The sequence below is a fragment of the Arachis duranensis genome, chromosome 4 (genome assembly GCF_000817695.3).
Source record: "Arachis duranensis cultivar V14167 chromosome 4, aradu.V14167.gnm2.J7QH, whole genome shotgun sequence".
In the NCBI taxonomy this organism is placed as follows: Eukaryota; Viridiplantae; Streptophyta; class Magnoliopsida; order Fabales; family Fabaceae; genus Arachis; species Arachis duranensis.
Genome location: NC_029775.3, coordinates 1,097,695 through 1,108,827, shown reverse-complemented (window position 1 = coordinate 1,108,827; position 11,133 = coordinate 1,097,695). Strand labels below are relative to the sequence as shown.

The following is an 11,133-nucleotide window of genomic DNA, read 5'->3' as shown; positions in this document are numbered from 1 at the left end:
CTTCGACTTCTTAACTGCTCAATCCACGCGGACGCGCCAAGTGCGCGCACGCGCCTATGCTGAGATTTCCAAAGTTCAATTCTCATGCTCCCTTCCTTTGCACCTGTCCTCCTTCTCTCTTCCGGTCCGTCCCTGCCCTATATTCTGAAACCACTTAACACACAGGTCACGACATCGAATGGCACCAAGAGAGGATTAGAAATGTATCTAATTTAGTGCAAAATAAGCATATTTTCATTCATGAGGCAAAATTAGGAAAGGAACACAAAGTCTTGTATTTTCATATAGAAAGCATGTGGAATTATTGATAAAACCCCTGAAATCAACACAAGATAAACCCTCAAAATGGAGTATATCAATCGGATCCGATTTGCATATCCGTGGTATTTATCCGAATCCGATCCGAGAATTGCGGATATAGATCCGATCCGCAAGGCTATCGGATCGGATCCGATCCGCACACCTATAGGATCGAATTGCAAATTTTATGTAGGTATCCGCATATCCGATCCGCATATCCGTGGATCCGCAAAAGTAAATAAATAAATAAATACTCTTCTTATGTTTTATTTCAACTAATAATTATCATATATGTTATATTATTTTAATTTTATTATTTAAGAAAAATATGTTTAATATTATTTTAAGAGTAAACATATTTAAAAGAGTAGAAGAAAGGAGTTTTATTAATATTTTTTTAATAAAAATAAGCTTTTAAAAATTTTTGTTGTGTTTTGCGGATATATCCGATACCCAATTCGATCCGCAAATGTGCGGATATTGGATTTAATCCGATCTACGTTCATCCCTATAGTAGATGATGATGAAAATGAAGTGGAAGGGAAGATCAATGATGGTGGAAATTGGGAACTTAAAAAAAATAGTAATTATTATTTTTTAATTTCAAAAATTTATTTTTTGTAAGGATAAATTTGTTTTTTTAAGATAAAAATGATGATTTTATAACGTTTTGTAACGTAGCGGATGATATTAATAAAAAAGAATGTCGAAAATAATTTTGATTTTGACCAAAGATCTTAAAGGCAAAAAAGTACCTAACTCTTAAATAAAATTGATTTATTTGATTTTACTTTTCTTTTTGAAATGTTTTTTTTGTCAAGCTTAAACTCTCCTTGTTTTTTTTTTGTTTTTTTTTGTTTTTATATTGAATCTCTCTTATTCATTATTTGTTATATTATTTTTGGTTAAATGAGTCTAATCCATTTTTTTACCCAATTTTTTTTCTGGGCTTATAACATTTACGCATGATATATTATAAACTAATAAATTACATTTTATTAATGTAAGAATTAATTATAAAACATTTTATTTTATTAAACTTCTTAATAATTTACGAATTATGTTTAAAAAAAAACTGCTAATGAATTTATTACCTTGACCCAGCCCCTTGCCACTAGCATTAATCTTTGACTCTAAACAAAATAACCCACAATAAATAAAAATGGGGCCGTGCACTCACGCGCTAGTCGGTAGCTGACTAGTAACTAGTTATCCCCCTCCCCTGTGTTGGACGAATGCTTCACGTCAATTGACATCACAAACCCTAAATTCTATCTTCTCAAACACTGACGGAATCATCACAAAATCGCTGCTTCCTGCTTACTCCTTACTTCTCTTCCAAATTGGAGCAATTCTCTGCCTCTTCACTCCACCATGGTCAGTTTCATCTAACACTCACTGAATCCTTTTCTTTTAAACCGTTTTGCCTGTCTCACGTTGTCATACAATTGTTTCGGTTTTCAAAAGTACTATTTGAATACCAAAATCAATCTCTAAAATTAGCTACTAATATATTTGTGTAGAAATATATGTGATTTAATATTTTCAGTGTATATTATATTTCAACATGTATTTTATTTTGGTAGTTGACTTTGGTGGCTGATTTTTGGTGTACACGTAGTATAATCGGTCAGTTTCAGGGAGTTACTGAAATTACTATACTGTTTCTGTTTCTGTTTATGTCTGTTTTGTACAGTCGAGTCGGAGCGGGAGGGAGCGGATTAGGAGGGATTACCCTCCAAGAAATGAAGATAGGGACAGTGGTGCTATGGGGCGAGGCAACAGCAGTAGTGGCAAGAATCCCCCATCCAGGCACCTCTGGGTTGGGAACCTGTCTCACAACATTGTGGAGGACGACCTTGCTCATCATTTCTCACAGTTCGGGCCGCTGGAGACCGTCGCCTTCCAGCCCGGCCGCTGCTACGCCTTCGTTAACTTCAAGAGGGACCAGGATGCTATTGATGCCATCAGAGCACTGCAAAGTTTTCCTCTTGCTGGCAACACGCTTAGGATCGAGTTTGCGAAGGCGGTCAGTCTTGCCCACCTTTTACTGCTTGTTACTTTTCCAGATGATTGTTATTTTTGTGTATATGTATATGTGCCGGAATTCAATCCAGTTCATTTAATGACGGCCATACTAGTGGCTTTAGATATGGGAATAAAACACTATAGTCACCGCTGTCCTTGTAAGATAAGGTTCAAAGTTCAATCCATTACATCAAAGTGCTCCAAAATATGCACATTTACAGCCGAGACAAAAACATGGTGGGGAAGTTACTTCTTTCCTTGTTTAGTCAATAAGTCACTCCAACTTTTCTGATAATGAGGAATACTACATCTAGGTGGACCAATGCATCCAGCAATCAGCTACTACCCTTTCCACAAGTCCTGCATTGATTTTCCATATTACTAAGCTGTGTCTTGGGGAATGGGTTAAGAAATGTTTAAGCTGCCTTCTTGTTTACTGAAGTCTAAATATCTTTAGGTCCAAATTCATTGTGATTTTGCACTCTTAACAAATTCATTTCCCAAGGTGGAAGTCTGAAAAAATGGGTGGAGTATATTGTACCTAATACATTGGATCATTTTGTTTTGGGTAAAACCATAGGGTTTCAACTATTGGAGTCAATCCTATTCAAATATTTGAGATCTATAAGGGGTGTGGCTCCTCCAGCACCTGTTTTTCCATATCTAAGACTCGAACCCAAGACTATAGGTTAACTGGTTAAGGGGAACAAGTTGCTGTTACTCATACCAACATCAAATCAATTAAATAGCATAAATACTTGAGAGTTAATATGAAATTTAATTCTAGCTTTCTAAGTAAATATTGCACAAATGAAAAACTTGAGTTGCCCATATGGTTGAAAGTACTGGTTACTATGAAATTAACAAGTCTATACGAAATAAGGATTTTATTGATGATATTTCTTATGCCTAGTTGCTAAATTCAAAGTGACGTTTTTACCTCGCTTTGAGTTTCATATGCCACAAAATGTCAACCTGCTATGCTTTATAATTGTTGTAAATAACATGGAACAAAATTACTTGGAAAAAAGGAATGCAGCTTCACAAAGGATGGCTATTTTGAATAAGATTTGGTGTTTCCATCAATGGAATAAGGGAAATGAAGAGCAACATAACATCTTATTTGAAAATTGAAACTGGTTGTAGCTCTTCATTTCATTGGTTATTTATCTTAAGTATTTTACTATTATCTAGCTCCATTTATGTATACTGTACTCTAATAAAATATTAAAGAATCAGTCAGTTTTTAAGAACAATTGAATTCTCATTTCATTATAATCCTATGCTAACAATCCTAATCTTTTCCAATGGGGGGTTGGAATGGATTATATGCTAGTGCCTAGTGGTTTAGTGCCATGGAAGACATTGAAAGAGAGTCATTTAGAAGAAGTCACATATATCTCAAATGAAGTTGCAAGACATCCATTTCGATAATAATGTCTCCATTTTCAGTTTAAAGGATATAGTGCAGCAAAATCTGCAGGGGAAATCTGAGTTAAAAAACTTAAACCAGTTCACTTATCCAAAAATGAAGCAACAAGTGATGATATCTGTTCATGTGTTTGACTGTTAGCAAACTTCCTCTTCACACAAGAAGTGCACTTGTGTGGGCAAAAGTTGACATGCATGAACTACAATTGTGAAATTGTAGCTGCTATCTTTGGGTTTCCTTTGCAAAGCCATCCTGATTTTACACTCCTACAGACCTGTCAATTTGTTTGCAAGGTTTTACCCTTCTATTATAATTGCCATATACATATTCCATATTTAACTTATCATCTGGGCCTTTCATTTTCCATTTACTTTGATAATGGTTGTTGCCAATTAAGACCTGATTTAATGCTGGCCAGACTTCAGATACAAACAATATATTGATGAAGTGATGAAATGTGGTAAAGGAAAGTGCAAATCTGAATATGCTCCCAACACTTACTTCAATATAGGGAAAGGCATGAAAAATCCCAGTTCTCTTGATAAAATACATGTTCTGATTAATAATTTGGTTATAGATTTTAGTACATGATTAGTTATAGTTATTCGTCTGGCATCCAATAGCTTTTGCAAAATATTATGGGGAAATTCATTTGAGTTATATTATGGTGCAGTTGGAATATGATGTTCATTGCTAAATCCAGTAACTGATTATGCTTTCCATGCCCAGTCATAGAGCTGAATTAAAACTTTTGATATTGGGGATTAAACTGTAAATTAAACCACAGCTACTTGCTGTTAATGCCTTCTGTTGTAATCCCTGTTAGTGGGGAGTTGAGAAATCTGAATCACCATAAAATTATCTTTGCTAATGATTGCTGATAGACCATCAATCCAAACATGTCATCTGCCTAGTCTTAATATAGCTGGCCTTAGCTATTTTCCGGCTTACGGCATCCCCCACTACTAGCCTCACACTACTGCTCAATGGCTGAAATCACTTGCTTCAGTCAACGCCTTAATGCTTGAAGCAAGAGAACACAATCACAGGTCATACATGTTGAGATTGGTGGCTGGTGATTCCATGATGATGGAAACTAACAAATATTTTATCTGACACAGCCCCCATTCATTTTCACCACTGTCCCCGTATCAGCAATGACAACTTAGGCATCAAAGAGTTAAGCTGATAATGTGGACACCTTGGGAATGATAATAATTGCATGTTGCTTGTACAGTTGTACTATAACAAGGAGGTTATTATGTTTGGTGTTAGAGACAAGGAGTGATTGGTGTTGGCGAGGATCTGATAAAGTGTTTCTAGCAGGGGTTTCATCATTTGTGTGAGGATTTCCCCCCATTCTGGGTGCTGATGGCTTGTGGCTTAATAGATGGAAGATGGTGTGGGTGGACAACTATTTTCCACAAACTCAGGAAGAGAAAGGGAGAGATGCTACACCTTTTGAACCAATGACTTTTGGTGTATAGATATTCCACACTAGATAAATGAGTGAGATTAAATGATGTGTGAGACAGCTTAGTTCACAAATAGTACAGCAGAAATATCACCCTTGCTGCGAATAACTAAGTAATACTAATAAGAGATCACTGCATAAGATGGTATTCATGTAAAGAAATCACTGTATAACACTTGTAAAGCACAGCAAAGCTGAACAAAAGGTTGCACTAAATAAGTAAATATCCATGGATACCCATCTCTAAGAATAACAATGTTTTGCACCAAATCAAACAAGTTTTCCATAGATGTCCGGTCAAACTTAAAAACTTTGATTAACAATGCTCTTCTTCTATCAAACACAAGAAATTACTGTGTTCCCTAGCCATTTCTTCTTACGGCTTTTCTCAAAATATTAAAAATGCTGTTTAATTTATTAACCATCTAAAAAAAAAAAAGAGAAAACAGAAAAACGAAAAAGAAGAGTTTAATTCCCTCCAAATGGATGTTGTTTGTGTTCAGCACAAATAAACAACGAGTGTGCATGTTCTGCCTGAGCTGAAAAATCGTCGTCACAATTAAGAACTAATAAACATCGAGACATTCTGCAAAGGATTCTTTTTGCAACGTGCATCCAAGCCTGTAATCTGCTGGGAGAAACAGCTTCAGTTTCCAATTAATCTGCTCGATTGATTCAAATCTTACAAGAACATCACTGTTCATAATACAAGTTCAGTATTTAGCAACCTCATATTTAGCGATTATGGTGATCTAATCCTTCCAAATTGAATGAACCTTTTATTTTGTCAGTGATCAGTTGTCTACTATATGGTTTCATTTGATAAATATGCACCATATTCATTAAAATGTGATATTATCTGCTGCTATCTTGCTACTTCAGTCCCTGAGAATATTTAGCTTCTCAGCCTCAGGGTCCTGATATGGATGTGATAATCTGAATAATCCTAACTCGTTGCATATTGTCATTCCATGTTAGCCTATTTGCTTCAAAACCTGCAGAGCAAACAATCAAATACTTAGAAAGCATGAATTTTTCTGTTCTTGTCCAAATAAAGTCCTTGACTAAGGGACCGAGTCAAAATTGGGTAGAATGATTTGTTGGAAAGCACACCTCATCGATCCGAATACGGCAGTATGAAACTGTCATGCATGGGATACGGATGATTTGAGTACACTCAAGTTATAGCAATTCTTTATAGCATTTTGTACTTTGATTCTCTATCATTGAATTTAAATTCGTACAAAAGTTTAAAGTCCCAAGTTTATCATTTAATTCAACATTCTATACAGATTTAATTTGCCTTAATTGGAGACTTATTCTTTTTCCTGGAAAGAAGAGAAAGGGGAAGGGATGTTAAAGAGTTTCCCATTCGTTATTAATAATTCTTGACTTCATGATGTTATATTGAATATTGATACATGACCTTTATAATTTTCATCTTCTGATGTGAGCTTGGTTATGGAATTCTTAATTTCCCTTTTTAAGGATCAAAACCAAAATGCTAGGAATGATAGTTTATATGCTTAATACAGGATAAGCCAGTGACAACAGCAAGAAATGAACATTACTCACGGGATGAACGAAGCTCCTCATTTAGGGGATCACCTCCCTCCCAAAGGGACTTTAGAGGACGCCATGGTAGCCCCCCTCAACCGGTTTATTCGGAGAAATCCAAACTGAGTGATAAAAGTCCAGAACCCAGTGAGATATTGTGGATTGGATTCCCTTCTTCTCTGAAGGTGGATGAATCCATTTTAAGAAAGTCATTTTCTCCATTTGGTGAGATAGTGAAGATTACTGCATTTCCAGGTCGTACTTATGCCTTTGTTCGCTTTCGGAGTATTGCGTCAGCACGCAGAGCAAAAGATACTCTGAACGGAAAATTATTTGGAAATCCCCGTGTACATATTTGTTTTGCCAAGAATGAAGCAGGTCCATCAAGTAGTGGGAGGAGCTCATATAATGCTCCACATTCTCCACTTTACAGGTCCAGTGGCCGTGAAGGATCAGCTGAGGACCTCAGGCTGGAGAGGAGCTTCAGGGAAGACCATAACATTAGTTCACCAAACTTCCTCGCAAATTGGGATCCCGGTGATTCTGATGCTTATGATTTTAATAGGGGCTCATCATGGGTTAGTGGAAGAAACACATATGAGAAAAGAAAAGTTGGCGAGAAAGGAACTCCACCGGGATTTGGATCATCACATGAAATTCATGAATATATGAGTGTTCCTTCTAGAGAAAGACATGGATACCTGGGGGATTTGCCACAGAGGTTTCCTGAAAAGGGTGCATTCTTTGAAGATTTCCGGACGTTGCCAGAAGATGTTTACTATCTACGCGAGGCGAAAAAGCGGAAGACCAGTTCTCCTCCTACGGACAGAGAGCTTCCGGAGTATCCTTTCGCTGAGTTAGAAAGACAGAAAGGTGTTTTCCCACGGTTATCTGGTTTCTGCCAACACGAATCTTTTAATAACGACGATGGAAATGTTGCTTACAGACAGACCCTTGATTACCCACCAAATTCACCTATGGCTTCTTTAGATAGACATGAAGGCTGGAAAACTTATGATAGTTTTCAAATGGGTCATGGTGCTCTGCAATCGGATTTTGTATATAAGAAAAGATTTTCATCGGAACCTGATAATTCGTCTTTAACTGAGTGGAACTGGGAAGGAACCATTGCTAAAGGTGGAACCCCTGTTTGTCGCGCACGCTGCTTCCCAGTGGGGAAAGCCCTGGATATGATGTTGTAAGTACAAACTATTCTGTGTAAAATATATTTTTGTAGTTCAGAATGTCTTTCTATTGATTAACTGGTCAAATTGTACTTAGAATTTTATGAGACAACCACTTTTGACGAAAATAAAACATAGATATGTTATGGTTGAGAAAAAAGAAAATGCCTCTATTACATAAGATAGATTCTTGTTAATCCATTTGCCGTCCCTATGCTTATGGCATCCGTCTACTTTAGGATTGTGCAACTTCCCCTCTCCTTGAGCATTTGATTACCTGACAACTTGCTGATAACTATTGTATTTAATATTTTATTATGCATATTTCATAGGGAAAATTGAATTTGACGTTTAATCAATTGATCATGATCATGCGCTGTATTCATCAGTTTATTTTTACCATTGAAGGCTTGTTTTATGCTGGAGTTCTGTTGGATTCTTACACTCTGGGTTTCCCTTGTTTTTCAATTTACTCTGTTTTCTAAGCCATTCATGCCACACGGTTTAAGTCGTTTGGTGGTGACTGGTTCAGGTTTTAAAATCCAACGGGTTAGACTTTAGTTGTTGCTTGCTGTGGTTGTATCCTTTATGAATAACTTTCAGCTTTCAGCTAAAAGCTAATTCCTACTAAGATTAGTATTATTACTGTCGATAATGATGGGTTTAGTATACAAAAATTATTAAATTTATGAATTTAAGACTGAAGAAAAGAGGCAATAAACAGCTGGATAAATACAACCATACAACCAGAGCACAACACTGAACATTTTATTTTCTTTTTCTCCTCACAATTATTTTAAGTTAGATATTAATATCAATACATTTATTTCAGACCGGAATTCTTGGATTGCACTGCCAGAACTGGTTTAGACATGCTCTCAAAGCATTACTACCAAGCAGTTGGTGTTTGGGTTGTTTTCTTTGTGCCTGGAAGTGATGCTGATATTGAATTCTACAATGAATTTATGCATTATCTGGAGGAAAAGCAGCGTGCTGCAGTTGCTAAGTTGGATGATAAGACCACCTTATTTCTTGTACCTCCATCAGATTTCTCAGAGAAAGTGTTGAAGGTACCTGGGAAATTGAGCATATCAGGAGTTATTCTTAGACTGGAGATTCCTGGTTTAAATGATGGTCCTTTACATGTGCAAAGAGAAACAAACAATGAAAAACTGTTGCATTATAACGGGAATTCATTGTATCCAAAGCCATCATTCCCTTCAGTGCGTATTCATTCCCCATCTGTTTCAGAATTCGGTAGTTCTGGAATGAGCAATACTTCTTTCCTTGGTAATAAAATTGCTCCATCAGTTCCTGCGGTTGGCTTGTCTGAACCACACGGTGAAAGAAGCCTCGACTATCCACCTGTCCAGCAGCAGAACCCAAACTGGTTTTCTCACAATATGCAGAATTCAATCTCAACCCGAATACCACCGCAACTACCAAGTGGGTTTATCAAACCTACTTCTGAGGATGGCCGTGCCATGATTCCAAGGGCAGAGGCAGATGCAAACTCAAATCAACACAGCAGTGGAATATCTGGTATTCCTAACTGTAAGTCATCTCAGCTGGATTTGAGACCTGTGAATCCTTTGTCTGTGCCTGTGGGATCCCTGCAACCGGAACAGCTTGCACAACTAGCTGCATCTCTTCTTGAACAGCAGAGGCAATCAGGAAACTCTGCGAATGCATCTGCATCGAACGATCCTAGGCAGACCAACAGAGCTAGCATGCCCGACAGCTCATCCAGGTCATCCCAAAATTATGCAGTAGAAAACTTGGTGAATCCTGAAGTCTCCACATCTCAATTTGGTCAAGCTCTACCGTTGCAAAAGCAGCAACAGGGGTCAAATGTGCCTCCATCGTCACATACGATTCAAAGAGAACCTCAAAGAGGGGCCAATGGGAATCAACAGGTGATAGATAGTAGCTTGCAGGAAGAAGCCGAAGCAGATCCGCAGAAACGTCTACAAGCAACATTACAGCTGGCTGCTGTTCTTCTTCAGCAAATCCAGCAGGGAAAAGGAAGCTAATCAAATAGCACGGATTGGATTTCAGTTTATGCTGTTACTTATGACAGAGTGATTCTAGTTGTGATAATGTAGTTCTTTCGCTATATCGTCAGCATTTACTGGGTTGTACCCTTTTTCTGCTAAATTCTCTAAAGTAAGAAAGTTGGTAAAGTGATAAAGTGAAGAGTGAATTACCATTAATTTTGTAACGTTTATAAAATTTGTGCCCCGCAATCTTAATTTAAGAGTGATTAGCTTCTCACTTTATTACTTTACTAACTTCTATTTTAGAATATCTTGATCCTTTTGAAAATTATGCTTAGTCACCTTTTTTTTTCCTTTTGGATATTGTATGGATCGGGTCATAACCAGGACTAACCCGAAATCCAGACCCACTCACACAGACCACCCTACTCAAATTACCTCACCCCCTCACCACATTCCATCACCTAACGTGCTAAGAATCATTATAATTGGGTTTGGTCCAAATGATAGAAATAGACTAAGATACTATTATAAATAGGAGGGAAAAAAAATACTATTAGGAGATCGGAGTATATTGAAAAATGTCTTAAGACTTTTTTATCGTCTATTAGAATTTTTTTTTCTCTCTTATTTATAATAATATCCAAAGTCTATTTCTATCATTTGGGCCAAATCCAATTGTATTCTTGTACTTATTATACTCTCATAAGCAGCCCTTCTTGTGAACTGGTTGAGAAGTAGGCCTTGTTGGTTGGTCCCGCAAACTACAAATTCTCACTGCGAAATCTTGTATCAGAATTCAGAAGATTTTTCTTGGTAAAGTTACTAAGATTGATTTTGGATGGGAGAAAATTAGAGAACGGAAACTAGAGTTGCAAACACTGAATTCGCTCTTCTCTTCACCCTCCCTGCCCGATTTTACCATGTGAGACATGCTTCTTCTTCGCGCTCCGCCGTTGACAACGGACCTCCGTATTGAGCCCGGAACCTTCGAGCATGGTGCTGATCCTGTAATGCTTCCTTCTTGGCGGTCTGACCACCTTCGTTTTGCGTCGCAGTTGTTGTTAATGGTCTGTGGTCAACCGGCGCGGAGTCCGTTCCTCGCTGGAACTCCCGGAGGCGTCGTTGGTTTCTTCCTTCAGATGGTGGTCTCGCATTCAT

General features: G+C 37.3%; 1 protein-coding gene across 1 annotated transcript; it reads left to right on the top strand.

Annotated features, from left to right (window-relative positions):
* The first annotated feature begins 1,492 nt into the window (after positions 1-1,492).
* On the top strand, positions 1,493-10,812 carry LOC107482437 (flowering time control protein FPA). Its single transcript, XM_016102926.3, has 4 exons — positions 1,493-1,677; positions 1,997-2,329; positions 6,770-7,989; positions 8,808-10,812. The coding sequence occupies exons 1-4, from the start codon at positions 1,675-1,677 to the stop codon at positions 10,006-10,008; spliced, it is 2,757 nt and encodes a 918-aa protein (XP_015958412.1). The 5' UTR covers positions 1,493-1,674; the 3' UTR covers positions 10,009-10,812.
* The last annotated feature ends 321 nt before the right edge of the window (positions 10,813-11,133 follow it).

Excerpts from the sequence above, each read along its gene's own strand:
- LOC107482437 (XM_016102926.3), top strand. Across the intron at positions 2,330-6,769 it reads GGATCGAGTTTGCGAAGGCG|GATAAGCCAGTGACAACAGC; the intron begins GTCAGTCTTGCC and ends TGCTTAATACAG. Across the intron at positions 7,990-8,807 it reads AAAGCCCTGGATATGATGTT|ACCGGAATTCTTGGATTGCA; the intron begins GTAAGTACAAAC and ends CATTTATTTCAG.